Source organism: Homalodisca vitripennis, unplaced genomic scaffold (genome assembly GCF_021130785.1).
Source record: "Homalodisca vitripennis isolate AUS2020 unplaced genomic scaffold, UT_GWSS_2.1 ScUCBcl_5645;HRSCAF=12462, whole genome shotgun sequence".
Classification (NCBI taxonomy): domain Eukaryota; kingdom Metazoa; phylum Arthropoda; class Insecta; order Hemiptera; family Cicadellidae; genus Homalodisca; species Homalodisca vitripennis.
The window spans coordinates 31,168-48,510 of NW_025781790.1; the positions used below are offsets into that span (position 1 = coordinate 31,168).

Here is a 17,343-nt window from a genome sequence, read left to right on the forward strand (position 1 = left end):
ACCTCATTGTACAAATCCGTGAATGTTTGCACATAAGGCAATCGAATTTGGTTACATCGAAGGTAAATGAAAAGAGCCGTAAGAAGACACTTTATGATCGAAATTAGGTTTCTTTGATACATTTTCTTGAAGGCACACTCCTAAATAATACTGGAAATATCTTGGACAGAAAATGAATTTTAACAGACCGAATTTGATTCTTTATAACCTAATTAGTTTACCGAGATTCATCCATATACATTAATTGTTCTGAATAACTTATCAACACCTAGCAAAAACCACGAAAGATAGAGGCAGGAATATGGTACATACCTTCATAATGCGCCCAAGAGGCTCACGAAGGAATGACTATCAATTATCTCAGCAATGTTTAGAATGTGATAGAAAAAGAATAAGTGAATATAGTGTACTGTTTTCAACGGGAAATTGCGTGCGAAGCCGCGGGCAACTGCTAGTATATATATATATATATAAAATTTATAACAGTTTGGAATCAGAAGTCCTTGATGTGTGGTTTACAACACTCTCTAGGCTCACATTTTTTGAGCTCTAATAGCCTTCTGCAGATAATATTTCTTCAATCTTAGAGCAATTACCGTACAGTAACTAGTCCATTTCTAAAAACAGATTGGAAGGCAAAATATGCAGCTCTAATATAATGTACTGGTATTATATCGTTGGGCCTTGCGAGCAAAGTCCTTGCCTTTAAAAGATGAGTGTACTTGTCTAACAAGCTGATCCAAAGCATTAAAAGTTGATTTGTCCCTTCCAAAGCCATACTGTAAAGGATTTAAAAGGAAAAATTTTCCCAAAAAGATGTAATTTGTCTGTAAACCAATATTTCAATTAGTTTACCTAAAACAGTAATTACAGAAACTGGTCTGTAGCTTTGATCTTCGTCCTTAGGACCACGTTTAAAAATTTGACATATCCTGAGATTTTTAGTTGCTCGGGAAAATACCGTCCTGAAGCAGATAATTTATGGACATTGCCATGGACAAAGATTCAGCCACACCAACAATAATACTTTTCAGTAAATTGTTGGACATACTGTATACTTCAAGACTCACAATTGCTTATTCCCTTGACAGCATTTATAACATCATTTGGTGTTACTATGGTCCATTTAAAATTAACTGTATTATTAATAATTCTTTTTCGATAAAGTCATGAAAAGTAAAACCTGAGATGGAAATTGTCAACTTTCTTTTTTATATGTTTTACAGATTCAAGAAAACATTTTTTTAAATACATCAGGTTTAATATCACAAATCTCTTGTTTGTTATTTGCTGTGTTATGTTTTATCACATCCCAGGCAGCTTCACATTTATTTTTACTATTTTTGATATAATCATAATTTTTAGCACATTTAGCCTGAATTACAGCATTTTTGTATTCAGATTTTAGTTTGCGAAACATAATCTTTTAATTTGTATTGTTTTTGTCACTTGTATGTTTAATTACTCCATCTCCAAGAACAGCAGTTTTTCTTTCTTCATGGCTAGTTCAGTACACCAATTCTGGTTGTATCTGTTTTTATTTCCTGCTCTTTTTTTATTTAGGTTAGCAACAACCTTGATTTAATATGACATCAAACATCTTAGCAAATAGTGTTACAGAATTTTTTTGCTGATGTTGAATGCAGAACTGAATGCAGGTTTTACTATTAATTTGTTAAAATGAATGGCTTATCTTTTACAAATTGTTTTAGGAAGCATAATAAAAGTCTTTTATATTTGCCCAGTTTAATTGCTGATATAGTATTGCAGAGTCCTTAATAAATACTTCTTTAATGGGTTAATGGAAAAAATTATGTTTGAAATTCAACACAATTGTTTATTCTTAGAATACTCCCTACACTCTCCGAAACTAATCTGGATAAATAATGTCCAGATGGACAGAGTTTTTACTTTAAGTTCATTGTCTGCTTGGGCAAGAAATGGGTTGAACATAGTATTTGCTTTGACCATTTTATTGAAATGATAAATGTCATGTGTCAGATTCATAATATCACAACTAACAAAGAAAAAATATTTTGATTCTTGTACTTTTTTTGGAAATATGAAACACAACAGATTTTATATCCTTAAACACATACAGTTAGGAGGAATTACTATATATATATATATATATAATATTTTATTTTATCAGTTTGATATGCTTTTGATTGAAATACATACAAGTACAAAACAAAAATTCGTTTTCGTATTATGCTTGGAAAATAAGTAGATTTTACCTTTCTGCAACTTTGCGTCTGGTACTGACTATGTAAATAATTTAAAATTGTTTAAGTCAAGTGATGAGGTTTATCAGAAATGTCAACACCTATTTGTGATAGTTTAATTAATTGGAAACATGTACATATTATACAACTCAAAATGAGTCACTTACCATTACAGAGTGAACTTAGAACTCAAAATGGGTCACTGGCCAGTAGGAGGGTTAAAATCTGAAATACTCAACAAAAACAATCATAGAATTATTTGTAAAGGCAACTTAATTTCTGACATCTGCCATCATTCAATGATACAATAAATAAATGATAAATTGAGATCTGAAATCTGAACACCTTTTCAGTTGGGTAACTAATCTTACACATAATTGCAATCTAGGTTAAAGTGAACAAATCATATAAAATCGTTTTTTTTTTATAACAGAAGTTTTTATTGTTGTAACCATTTAAAGAATTCTAAAACAAAGTAAAGAGAGCATGCAAAGAGAACCTCTATAGGATGTCCGCCTCTATTTATTATTAATCCATACAATTGTCAGATTAGTATTACTTCTGCACAAGACATCTTGGGTTGATGTTTACCTCATTGAACCAATTGCTATATAAAAGAAACAAATGAATACAAAATAATACAACATCATTTATCTGGATCTCAATTATCCAGATCAGTTTTACAGAATGGATGGCATTTAAATTTTAGTTATTTAGTTAAATTTTAAGATTAAGTAGTTTTTTATTAATACATATTCATAATTTAGAATAATATTTATAATATAACAAATAAACAATGTTGTAGGCCTACCTCCGACAACTTGAAGAAGCTTTGTAGTTTCCTCTATAAAGCAATGCATGATGTTTTGGACCAATTTATGCCTTTTAATGGAAAAGACATTTTTCATACTTCCACATAAAATTTATTACAAAATATACAAACCATATTTTTCTACATAATTCTTTTATAATTTATTAGTTCTTGGTCTTTACAGTTAGTTTTAAATTTTATTCTATTTTATCATATGTTTTTTTTCTATTTTACACATATGTTTTTTCTGTAAACAATATCAAACTGATGATGCCTTAACCGGCGAAAGCGCTTTTTAACTAAATTTAATGTGGAAGTATGAAAAATGTCTTTTCCATTAAAACCTACTCACTTCCACCAAGAATACAAAGCAGAAAACAATGTATGCCTTTCTTTATTATGAAGGAGGAAAAATTATAAAGCTAACATTGATTACATGTGTTGATCATAGTTACATTATTTTGTAGACTCTTGGAGCAATTGGAAAATTCTTTAAATATTACTAAATGTTAATAAAAACACTACTTTTTTCCAAATTGTTTATTTTTTGGACGAGGCCTTTCGAAACCAAAAGTTTCATCTTCAGGCAACTCCACAAAAAAATATTTACACATTGTTTGTTACAATTAATATTAAAATAACATAAGGTGTAAAAATGTAAATATAAAAATTTTGGAAATATTTCAGCCAGTATGAAAAATTAGATTTGACTAGAGTTGAATGAATTGAGAAGAAAGAAGATTGGAACTTTCAATAGGGCCCTCTTCTTTGTTCATGAGTTTTTCTTTATTTCTGTTTATGTACTGTATAGTGCTTCCCAAGCATTTAAGTTCATTGGTTTTGTTATTTCTTTTATTAATTTTAGATTTTTAATTGATGTTCTGTGTCCTGATTCAAAGCAGTGCTTGACTACAGCAGATTTGTCAACTCTTCCATATTTTGTGTGTGATAAATGCTCTTTAAATCGTGTTTTTATTGTTCTTTTTTGTTTGTCCAATATAAATTTTGTCACAGTCATCGCATCCAATTTCATAAATTCCCGATTTACTATCATTTGAAATTTTGTCCTTAGGGTTTCCTAAAATTTGGGATAGTTTGTTGCTTGTTCTGTGAGTGACAGTTTTATTTGTATGCTTTTTAAAAGTTTTGCATATTTGGTTTTGAAAAAGTGCTGTATGTTGTGCAAATAAATTCATGTTTTGTGTCTTGAGGTGGTCTTAATGTAATATTTTCTACTTCTTCTTTTTAAAGCTTTTTTTAGTATATTGTCAATGAGTTGTGTAGTGTAACCATTGAACATAGCAATAGATTTGATGTAATTTAGTTCTTTCTTGTAGTTTTCTGTTGAAAGTGGTGTATTTAACAGTCTATAAATCATTGAATTAAATGTTGCTCTTTTTTGTGCAGATGGATGGTTAGATTCATTGATGATGAACCTATCTGTATGAGTTGGTTTCCAGTAGATATCAAATTCAAATTTTGTTTCATTTCTAATAACTAATACGTCTAAAAATGGGATACTATTGTTTTGTTCAATTTCATATGTAAATTTAATAGTAAGGTAAAACAAATTTAGAGTTGTGATAAAATCTTGTACGTTTTAATTTTTATTAAATATTGCAAAAATATCATCGACGTATCGTATCCATTTTCTTGGGAAATATGTCATTTTAGATTTGGCTGTAGTTTCAAAATAGCTCATAAAAATATTGGCAATAAAACATGAGAGAGGATTTCCCATAGCCGTTCCATCAATTTGGGTGTAATAAGATTCTCTATATTGGAATGTGCTCTGATTCATACATAAGTTTATCATACGGGAATATTCATCAATTATTTCCTTTTGTAAATTTTGAGAAGTTAACCAATCTGTAATTATTTTAATTGTATCCTTAATTGGAACATTAGGATAAAGCGATGTTACATCAAAAGAAACAAGATATTCATCTTCATAGTCTTTAATTGATTCCACAAAATCTTATCTGTTCTTGATGGAAAATGAAGGAAAACTTTTTAAAGTTTGAAGATTTTTCGACAACCATTGAGACAGAAAATATGTTGGGGAGTTTATACACACTATTGGTCGCATTCCATTCCCAGGTTTGTGTATTTTTGGGAGACAGTGTAATTTTGGAATGGTAGGATTAGGAACTATGAGTTTTCTATATAATTAGTTGTTAGTTTAATTTTTACAGTTTTTTAAGGTTTCTGATACTCATTTAGTGTACTTTTGGATTGGATTTTTTTGGAGGATATTATATTGTCCAGTGTTTAAAATTTGTTTAACTCTTTTATGATATTCTTCTTTGTTCATAATGACAATAGTATTACTTTTGTCAGCCTTCAAATAAAATACATTCTTCTGCTTAAGACATTTTATTGTTCTATTGTATTTTGTGTTATGTAAATGTGAGGAACGTTTTTCTTTTAGATTCTTGGAAAAGGTAGAGTATATGTCGGATCTTATGGCAGTCTTTGTACTTTCATCTAAATATTGAATGTTTCTTTCAATATCAACAATTTTACATTTTCACTGTCATTTCTACTTGTTAGGTTAAAATTTAAACCTTTGTTTAAAAGATTCATTTCATCTTCGGTAAATGTTTCTGACGACAAGTTACACACTAGTTGTTGGTTTTTGATAGGAAATTGGGTTTCTTGATGAAGAAATGGCTCATTGGAATTTAGAAGTAATTTAAATTTGTTTTCTAACTTTTCCTGTTTCTTTTTGTATTTAAAATCAATACTATCAAGCATATTACAATATTTTTCTTGAAAAAGTTCATGATAGATTGTTGATAAGTTTTTACTTATGTCCAAATGTAGTTCTAAAGCTTGTAATGATAAAGTATCTTGTTTAGAGTAAAGATTTTTTATTTAAAGGTTAAGCCAATTCAATTTTGCATTATGTATAACTCTTGTCAGTGGTTTTGTTTTTAATTGGAATGTTAATTTTAATAAACTTCGGGAAAATCTTAAATTTCTTGCATTTTCTTAAAAACTGAATATCTAATTCTAATAACCTTACTTTTGTTTGTATTTGTGAAGTCTGTTCAGCTCACTGGGCTTGAGTGCCATGTTCATTGTAGACTCTTGGAGCAATTGGAAAATTCTTTAAATATTACTAAATGTTAATAAAAACACTACTTTTTTCCAAATTGTTTATTTTTTGGGCGAGGCCTTTCGAAACCAAAGGTTTCATCTTCAAGCAACTCCACAAATAAATATTTACACATTGTTTGTTACAATTAATATTAAAATAACATATGGTGTAAACATGTAAATACAAAAATTTTGGAAATATTTCAGCCAGTATGAAAAATTAGATTTGACTAGAGTTGAATAAATTGAGAAGAAAGAAGATTGGAATTTTCAATAGGGCCCTCTTCATTGTTCATGAGTTTTTCTTTATTTCTGTTTATGTATACTGTTTCCCAAGCATTTAAGTTCATTGGTTTTGTTATTTCTTTTATTAATTTTAGATTTTTAATTGATGTTCTGTGTCCTGATTCAAAGCAGTGCTTGACTACAGCAGATTTGTCAACTCTTCCATATTTTGTGTGTTATAAATGCTCTTTAAATCGTGTTTTTATTGTTCTTTTTGTTTGTCCAATATAAATTTTGTCACAACATTATTTGCCAAATCAAGAAATGTTTAAATAAAACATTAATCAATTTAAGATTGATTAAGATTGTTTACCATCTCTTTTAGCCTCCTTTTGTGTCAAGTATGTCATATGAATGTAGCTCTATTTCACCTTCCGCTTAGTGCAGTATCTGAAATCTGATACTGTCACAGACTTGACTCCTGGAATCTGGAGTCAACGTCCATCTGAAGAGATCTAAAAAGTTGATGAATACATTCAAAAAGAACTGTCTGGTTACCCAGCAACCACACAGCGTGTAAACTAGATAAAAAGGTGTTCTCATTGTCTCATCAGGTGCACAATTGTTATGTGAAGTATATCATGTAGCAAAGTTAATGACTGCTAAGAAACATGCTTGGATGGGATCTAAAAAGGCAGGAAAATCATACAATGGGTTTATGAAGAATACTCTCCTTTTGATAGAAAGAAAATGTAATATATTTACACATATGTTATATGTTTTCTGTACACTTCATTCACTGTATCACTTCAAAAATCCGTATCGTTCACGTTTTTCACCCAGTTTTTCTTCTTTAGAAAGCGCTTTTGCAAGCTCTTGATTTAATGTGATCCCTATTTCTTTTCCAACCTGCAAAAATTACAATAGTTAATTTCAAATACTATTTTAATAGTTATTTGGAGATCTAATAAGACTTAAATGTGATCTCAATCAATGAGATTTAGTCAATACCTCCTGTACTTCACTACTGCCTCTTAATAGTAGATATATTAACCTGATTTAATTAAAGTTTAAGAATGGCTCCTGGAAATAACTGTGGAGTGTAAAGGATCATTCAACTTTTCTCAATCAATATAAAGTGTAGAGTGTATAAGTGAACGTTCAATTATTTTAATAAAGAAAATAACACATTATATGGCTAAAACAACAATGTTCTATAAATAAAATGTACAACAGTTATTTTCGGTGAAACAAAAAATGCTGCAGTCTCCTACAAATGACAGAAATATGCCAACCGGGTAGGCTTTTGTTTGCTTGTATCGTGTTCATGTTGTGTGTGTTATATGCTCATGTGTGTTTGACAAGGAATGGAGATGTATGTACTGTATTTTTCTCCTATGATGATGGTATCTTTATACCGAAACAAGCGATTTTAAAACTTGAACTGTACACGTTATGTTTTAGCCTGTAATTGTTAATATGAAATAAAATCTTTTTTGGGAGAAAACAGAATAAGATATTGTTGAAAAGTGCTCAGATATTCAAAGAAATTTGAGAACTTGATATTATCTCTTAACACAGACAAGCAGCTCAAAGGCAGAATTTGACTTGAGACTCATTAAGCTGTCCTCAAGTGAAAAAAATGAAAACACCTTTATTACCAAGACAAAGCAAATATAATACAATTACTAAACTTACATAAACTAATTATAATAATAAAATAACCAATGCATCATATGGAGAAGACAAAGATGATGTATCTTTCCTATAAGATCTGGAACAAGTACACTCTGCAAAACATTTGGGTGTTACAATTGACAGTAATCTCTCATGTAATCAACATGTAGATGTATTGTGTTAAAAACTTACTATAGTATATTTTGTTCTAAAGAGACTCAAACTCATTAGTACTCTAGAAGCTACCAGAACAGCTTACTTTGCACTATTTGACACATTTTCGCTATGGAATAGTGCTTTGGGAAGGTCTTACAACACCAACCTCCAGCGAGTGCTAGTTTTGCAAAAGCGAGCAGTGCGAATCATGGCTAGCTTAAATCCTAAAGACAGTTTTATAGAAGCTTTTAAGAACTTGGGTGTACTCACAGTGGTGTCTATTTACACCACTGAGGCATTACAATAGGCCTTGAAAATAAATCTTTTGAGGAACAGTGCTATCTATAATCTTCAAACAAGACATGGCAATATCAATTTTCCAGCCCACAGATCAGCTCTATTTGTAAAGAAGCCATCTTACGCAGATGTAAGGCTTTATAACTAGCTTCCAGAAGAACTTAAGATCCATGGCCCTCAAGTTTTGAAGAAGAAAATGTTTTAAGTAGCAGCTTGTGAAAAGAACTATTTATAGCCTGGAAGAGTTCAACGCCATCATCAATGAGTAATAGAAGTTTCTGTGAATGTTTTAACTTCTAATTGTAAATAATGTAATTTAATGCTAACTCTGTTCTTGGTGAATATGAATAAATAATATTGTCTAGAAACCTAATCCTTTGCAGTCTGATGGCCACAATTTCTTCATCAACTGTACAAGCTTGCTAATATAAATGTCCTTTCAAGTCTGATGGCCAGCACTGCTGTATACTACTGTGTCAATGTCAGCTCTGCCACAATGTTATGCACTCATTCCATCAGGTCTCCACCCATTTTTTTTTTACTTCTAAATAATGTGACAAGGTTCATGGGTTCTAAGAATTAAAGCCCAGATTAAGTGTAAATGCACTCTTTTAGTTATATACATTACTAATACATCGAAGAAATTAAGAAAACACATATTTCATAATAAAATTTAATTAAAATGTTAATTAAAGAAGATAAGCAAAGGTACCAACGTGGCGTTGTGTATCAATGTGTACTTTGTTTGAAGCATTACTGTACAGTGCAATTAGTCTTCAGTCTTTCGTGCTTTGTTTTGTGGATTGCTTTGTTTTCGGTATCCTCCAGTTGATCGATGCTATACACAACAAATTCTTTTGTTTTTCTGTTGTCCATAGAATACATTAAGTGCAATTTACCATTTAGGCGTTCTTATTGTTCAATTTCTGATGGTCTTTGTTGACTTTTTCACTGTGCCAAAAAGTTATTTCACTAGGGCCTTTCTCGATTTTCGCTGTTTTACTTGTTGTCTTTGGGGTCTTTCCATGTTTCTACCTACCAGAAAAAACTGTATGCCACCATTTTATTGACTTTCTAATGAAAGTAAAGAAGAAATCTAATGATAAGTAAGGTCAAAGCCTCTCATTAACCTAACAAATGTTAGGTGTTCATTATACTGACAAACATTTGGCTTAGCAACATTTCCAATCTCACCTCCTTTCTTCAATCTTCATACAGTTTTAGTAGAATTGTCATATAGAGTAGTGGGTATTACTATGTGATTGGTATCTTGCGAGAGAACTACTGAATAAGTGTAATCTTTTCATTAAAAAAAGGGCAATAGTTAATATAATCATCCAGTTCTGGCTTGGAGTTCATCCCCATATTTATAAATCCACCTATGAAAGCTTTCATTTCTAAAAGCGTAACATCCTTCCAGGACCAAAAAAATAGAATTCTTTCTCAATGGAGTATTCATCTGAATTTTTCTCTCTTGCATATCTATTGGTTTCACATAATATTTCTTCCAGTAAATCATATGTAAGAAAGAACTGAAAAAATCAGCCTCTATTACTGGTCCTGGTCTTGGTTTTCCCTGAGGTGGTTGAAAGCCACTAATAAATTTACAAGTGAATTCTGTAAAACTCACATGTCCATTCCTCCTAGTCATTTTATTCTTAATCTCTTTCTCTAACAGCCTGTATTTCATTACCTTCATTTCTATTTTCATAAATATCTTTACCAAGCTCGCCAACATCGGATCCAATATCGCTCTCATTGTCTTGCTCATTACGATTTTCGGATTCATTCCTAATATCCAAATCACCAATTTCATTTTTAATGTCCTCATCAAATTCTTGGCCTATGTTCTAAATGAACACTACATAACCAAAACAATAAACATTGCTTTGCAAGTAATCAAGCTAAAGACTTCTCCACTTGGCTAGTCCTGAGTAACGTGACAATGAGAGGTTAGTTGTTTACATCAGTTAGGCGCAAATACGAAGGTCGGTTGGCTACTTTTGGAAGTGCTAATGGAAATATATTGACAGTACCGTTGTCCTTGTTCATTGCATTTTTTTATGACTAGTGAGTGATGGTATCTAGTAGTAATATATGAAATGTTTTATCAATCACATTACTGACAGTAATTTAGTCATTTTTCATCACAATTCCTTCCAACTTATTTTGCTATCTTATAGAAATATTAATTGCTGTTTTACTGATAGTTTTATGGTGTTTTACAGTTCTTTGTTCAATACATGTACTGTTATTTTATTATAAAGATACGAACAAACATTTATTGTTTTTGTTTAGATTTAGTTTACCTTATAGGCGTAATAATTTTTCAAGTAACACTATACTATAGAGAATTTAATAATATTTACAACAATGTATAATATGTAGCAGGTTTGTTTGAATAGAAATGTTAAAATAACAAAAACACAATCGTGTTTTTCCACAGCGGAGTGGCCCAATCAATTAAGCCCAGTAGCTCCAGAAGCGTGTCGAGCTAATTCCACCAGGAGAGGGTTAATAATGCCTGTTGAAGCTGTAGCAAACATGGCCAGATAGAGATTGGATTGCTATCAGTGTATATGTCATTTGACCTGAAAATATTAAAAAGTGATATCCAAAACATACGATTTAGAACTGCTGGAAAGTTTCGAAATAAAAACCCACAAGCAAAAACTAACAATAGAATTGACACATAATTACTAAATTTCATTAAATTAAGAAGTATTCACCTTCAGAGTGTCTTTTAATGTATGACTGTGAAAACTACCAAAGCCAGTCTTGAAAACATAAGTCACTTTGGAATCAGGGGTAGTTGCTATGACAATGCTTGCTGTACTACAAGTCTCCTCTTCTGCAGTCGGATCCACTACACAGTGATCACCAATCTAAAACCACATAACCATATTAACAAACTAACACATTAATTTCATCTTATTTACTAGTTATTAGTTTCAGTGAAAACTTTCACTAGAGAGGTATATTTTCAGCAAAATATAATTTTGTTATGCACCAAGTAAACAACATTGGGCAGCACTGTCAGCTTCATCATGGCTGACCATCCCTACCCATTGCCAGTGATATTAGTATCTAATAATAAAACTTCCTTACAACATGTCAATTATTTAAAATACTGATACTAGCAATAAAAATATCACAAAACTGTTCTGGTCACGGCTTAATACTCAGAGTAGGATTTATGAACGCAAGTTAAATTGTATTATAATAAATATAAACATGAATTAGTGATAGATGATTTGAATTTTAAACTGACTAAAATGATGCTCATGTCTTTCCAAAAAGATCTTTTTCAAAACTGGTAATATTGAAGTTGGTATTTGTTTGTATCTGTTTTAAATACTAGTAGTGTAATTTTTAATTCAGTGTGAAGAAATACCTACTTTAGTAAAAAATCAACCAGTCTTATATGTGTTACCAATAGACACTCAATGCAATATTTTATCAGCCTTACAGACATGCCATTATATTAAAAGTTCGTTTAGAGTTTAATACTTATATGATAGGTACCCCCTTTTTTCATCAATAAGGATTACTCTCATAGATGGGACAGGTTCTCTAGCATTAACTGTTCTTTGGTAGGACCTAATAAGGTTAAGTGGTATCAACTTGTTCACAAATATAAGCAAACAAAACTGTGCATAAACTGTATATGAAAAAAATTATTTGATAACATATTATGTTAATTTTTATTTTCTAGTGTTATTTCACAGCTGTTTTTTTATAAAAATCAAGAGCCGATTTGTTAAAACTAGCTATTCTCATGAACATAAATTGTAAACATGTGTTTACACACCTAAGTACAGTTTTTTGTTGATCGAGTACAATTTCCTTTGTTAGTTTTGTTTTGTAATAATGTTCTGTTTGAAATCGTAAAACGCTTTCCATTCCTATGTTTGGTCCAAAAAGTGTTCTTGTTAATATTTTTATTGTTTTCGTGAATTAAGCTTACACTTCAGACAGTGGTAAAATTCATTTATTTACAATATCTGCAGATAGAACATATATATATATATATATATATATATTATAAACTATATGTCAAGAACTCACCTTGCAGAGAGTAACTATAAGAGGAGCAGTTGACACATCTAGTCTCCAACAGTCAAAAGGGTCATCTGAGAGAGTCAAGTCTACCTGACCTCCATCCATCTCAGCACCTGTGACTCTTGGCACACGGGTGTTGTGTAGAGCAGCCTAACACAATCAGGAACAATGTTAAGCCTTACATCTCCACTACATTCTTTTTTTTCCTAGTACAGACAAACTCCAAACCAAGTTTAACCAAATATTACAGTGCTTTACCTAAATATTGTCTTTAGTTTAATACTAAGAGACAATCAAATGTAATAACTGTCATTTGGTTAACCCTGTCACGTTTTTACAGTTAATTGGTATTCACTGATTAGAATCAATATATCGCTTCTACTACTGGTCACAGTGTATTCAACTCATTTTTAAGCTTATAACTGATCATCAATCTGCATTTTTTATCAGCTGCATTTCTGTAAACGACCCACTTCCTTTTTTTTTTTGGTCATGTTTATTGTTACTAAGTTATTCATTACTACGATCTTAAATGGTGACCCATAGATAAATTAAATCAGAGATATTCCATTGGAAACTTAAATGATATTGTTCAGTCAAAATTGGATCCTTGTGTTAATAATTTATTTTTTGTGCATTTTACAAAAAATATATTATGACAAAACTGACTTGTACATCTGACCGAAAAACAAAAGTTGTAAGTGTTTTATAACCTACATCTGATATACCAGATCACTTCAACATAAACATACAATGTAGCATAAAAAATATTTTTTTATTGTGTTATTTAGAAATCTCAATAAGTGAAAACTTGGTGTGTTTCTTCCTATACAAATATAGAAAACTATGATTTTTATAAAAGAACCTCATAACATATTAACTTAATTATAATGTACATTTAAAATATCTTAACACTAATGAATCACTTTAAATACAAAAACTGTAAAATGCAGGTGTTAATCTACAATTATTGAGCTTTGAAGATATTCAACATTACGTTTAAAATAAACTTGTCTTGTTTTTCGGTTGGAGAAGCATGCTGATGTTTAAACCTCTATCCAAAGTTTAATACGATTTTATGTTGATTTTGGTGAAAGCGATCTTAATACATCTAAAGAGAGTAATCTAATTTTGCATAATTTTAATAAGTAGCAAAAACAGGAGTGTTTAAAAAATGTCTTACTTTCATATTAAATTTTTATTGATTGTTTAATGGTAAAAAGACTTTTTGACTGGAAAGATCCCGTAAAAATTTGTAAATAATCTATAATATGTCCTACTTATTTTAATATAATAAATTCACATGTATATACAATAGTGGAGAATGAGATAAAACTAAATAGAATAACTATTCTAAAGTTTATTACCTTGACAGCAAGAGAAACGGCATCAAATAAGTTTCCACCACATTCCAAAACCAGGATGTCTGCGTAGAGTTTCCAACATTGCAATCCCTGAAGTATACACAGCTTCTCTAAAGGGAACAAAGCGTAAGCTCTAGCGAGACTATTGCTGATCTCCGTTGCCAACTCTTCTCCACCACGACCTTCAAATTCAGGTGTGGCATTTGCTGAGCTGAAGAAAGGATTTTGTTAGCTAAGATAAAATCTTGTAGAGATAAAGAAGACATGTAGTATTATGGAATTATTCCGTTTAACACAGTATATATTGTGGTGTTATGGAATTAGTCCTTTTAACACAGTATATACGGTTATTAAAAGAAATACAATGATTATATTTAGTTATCAGTACTAATTCCAAAGCAAAATTTTGTACCTTAAAAATAAATAAATCCGATAATAATGTGTGCATGAAGATCAATGACATACCACTAAGGTGGCTAGTAAGTTATATTAAATATGACATGGTATTAGTTAAAAAGTATTCCTAGAAAATTTGTGTTTAAAAATTTTTAACTATCACAAAACACATTGCTTCCTCACCACATGCTCCTAAATATTGCTTTAAATTAAGGAAAAGATGAAAAAAAATTGATGATATAAGAAATGTGAAGAACTTATAAATTTATTATGCCTACAAACTAAGAGGAAGGGCTTTTATAGATAAGATTTGTTATAAGAGAAATGTTTACAGTAAGATTTAACAATCAGATATAATACACATTAAATTATTGACTATATTGAGCTCATATCGATATGTAAAATGATTGACTAATAAGGGAAATGTAACACACAAACTCTGCCCATTGCAATCCTGTTTAAGACAATTTATGATACTTTTTGTATAGATATTTCGGTAAATATTAAGATCAGCGACTACCACTCCGATCGCCGTAATTTTTTGCATACTAACACAGGTTAACGTAATTTCACCGAAAAAAAATAGTCCTGATTGTCGCTAACATATAAAAACCCGTTTTTCGGCAGTACAATGTTGGCAATACAAAACACATAAATAACAAGATTTACGACTATCGAACTAAAAACAATGGCCGACCATGGTCGTTTTGATGAGTTGACAGTAGTCACGTGACAAACAGGAAAGTTTCCGATTGGCCGGGCGGATCACGTGACCTATAGGACGGCTTTGATTGACCGCCAGACGTCAACAAACAAACCCACATGGACAAAGAATAATTAGTGAAGTTGTTGACATGGCGTGCGATGGTTCTTGTCACACGCTATTCTTCGAAGCATGTTTGTTTGATGATTGGGCATCACGCGACCTTTTGTGACCATGATTCAACCTCGTGATGATGTCATGGTAATTCTAAGCAATATATGGGTCAACCTCGATTTTTCTCATATTACAATATAATGTTCCAATAGTCAATTAGAAAAGGAAATGACTAGAATTTCTTGCCGGAAAGCAAGTTATAGGGAGCAGGCAACCGCCAGACGGTCATGTGTTTAAAATTGTTTTACATACATTACCTACATTATATTGTAATATGTAATAACAATTTATCAGTAATTTTTAATAAAAAAAAGGATCACGCACGATGCCTGCCCGCTGCGCAGCGCTTCGCGCTGCTTGCTCTTTTAGAAAAAAAATTAACTCGAGTAGTTCCAAATTTGTAATTTGTAATAGGTAATTCTAAGCAATATATGACCGTCTGGCGGTTGCCTGCTCCCTATAACTGCTTTCCAGCAAGAAATTCTAGTCATTTCCTTTTCTAATTGACTATTGGAACATTATATTGTAATATGAGAAAAATCGAGGTTGACCCATATATTGCTTAGAATTACCGATGTCATCGGATGCGGCGCCATCTTTGCAAACGTAAATGAAAAATAATACTGAAATGAGCAGAATTTTTATCCAAATGAACAATGTTTTTCTTAAATTTCGAGCTAAAAATTAATTAGTTGTTATCGAGTTGAGACAAGTGCCTCCGGCCATCAGCGCGGGGCAGCCGGAAGAAAAAGAAAGGAAAAGAAAAACATCCCTCGAGATAGTACCTATCAGTAAAATATCAAATTCTAGAGGGGCTGATCAGAAATATAAAAAATACCATTAAGGTAAGTAAAAACTTTTTTAAATTTGAATTGTTTTTATTTAAATTTTGTTTCATTTTATTTATTTATTTTTTTTTTTTGAGGAGGGTAAATGGCCCCGGCGACAATCGGGACTATTTTTTTCGGTGAAATTACGTTAACCTTTGTTAGTATGCTAAAAATGACGGTGATCGGAGCACTAGTCGCTGATCTTAAGATTTACCGCTATTTCTAATAATTGATATAATAGTAATAATAATTTCTTCGTTGCGATTAATTTTTCCCTCCTTATTTTCTACAAGAAATTTAAGTAATTGTTCTTAATTGACTCTTTCAATTTCCTAATTAGTTGATTCTCGGTTGTTTTCAACCATTATATTTACTAAATGTGTAAACTGCATGAAACAACTTGCAGCTTAGCAGTATAATGCTAAGCTAGTATAATGATGCCTACTTTAGCTTACCAATCAACAAAAAATTCTAGTTTTCCTTGGTTGGGAGTTTCTGGAAATGGAACATCAATTTCCGTTTTGACTCCAACTAATATATCTGTGTTGGCAAGTCGTAATCTAGCAGAACCACTTGCGTTGCTTACAACATCAGTCTCCAGTTCCATGGGTCTATAGTCTCTGCAGGAACGACCATCACAGCGAAAATTGTCCTGTGTAAGAAAACTATGATTAACTTACAATTGTTTATATTATTTAAAAACCTTACAAATAACTATGACTATATTCAAAGAAATTTTAATTGGTTCAGATTCAGTTTAACATCTCTTAAAACTGAAGCTGTCTCTCCGCAGTGACATAAAAATACCTTAAGATTGTAGTAATCAAGCCTCCAGCCATATACACCCAAGAGTTAAAATGAACATTATATATTACACTGTGCAAACTGGGAAGTTCAGCACAACACAACACTGACTATGCTCCGATACATGACTCAGTGCAGTTAAATAGACCTCACATCCATATGAGGATTGCGAGGCTTGAATTTCCTGCAGTAAATTAATATTTTACATGTAAAGAAATATCATCAAATATATCACTATCTGTCCCACCAATAGCTACCAAACTAATATCCACTAAGCCTAGGCCCTACTATCTGAAATCTATCTTCTAACCTCAACACCTTGTAGTATAAAAGTTTTTTCTGCTTCACTTAAGAGTACGTTTGCCATTTGGTAGTTTAAATCTTGGTGTGTTTTTTAAATAGTTAAAATTCTGTCAATAAACAATAACAGCTTATAAACACCAATTTCAACAATAACTTCTACTCTAATAAATTACAACCATCAACATACAAATTCTAAACTTAACGAGCGCCATGT

General features: G+C 31.1%; 1 protein-coding gene across 1 annotated transcript; it reads right to left on the reverse strand.

Annotated features, from left to right (window-relative positions):
- Positions 1-7,097: 7,097 nt before the first annotated feature.
- Positions 7,098-17,343, reverse strand: LOC124373479 (exosome complex component RRP42-like). The gene is made up of 6 exons (XM_046831847.1): positions 17,137-17,343; positions 16,478-16,674; positions 13,923-14,130; positions 12,562-12,705; positions 11,223-11,378; positions 7,098-7,272 (listed from the first exon to the last, which is right to left on the reverse strand). Exons 1-6 carry the CDS (start codon positions 17,191-17,193, stop codon positions 7,168-7,170), a joined length of 867 nt encoding a protein of 288 aa, XP_046687803.1. The 5' UTR covers positions 17,194-17,343; the 3' UTR covers positions 7,098-7,167.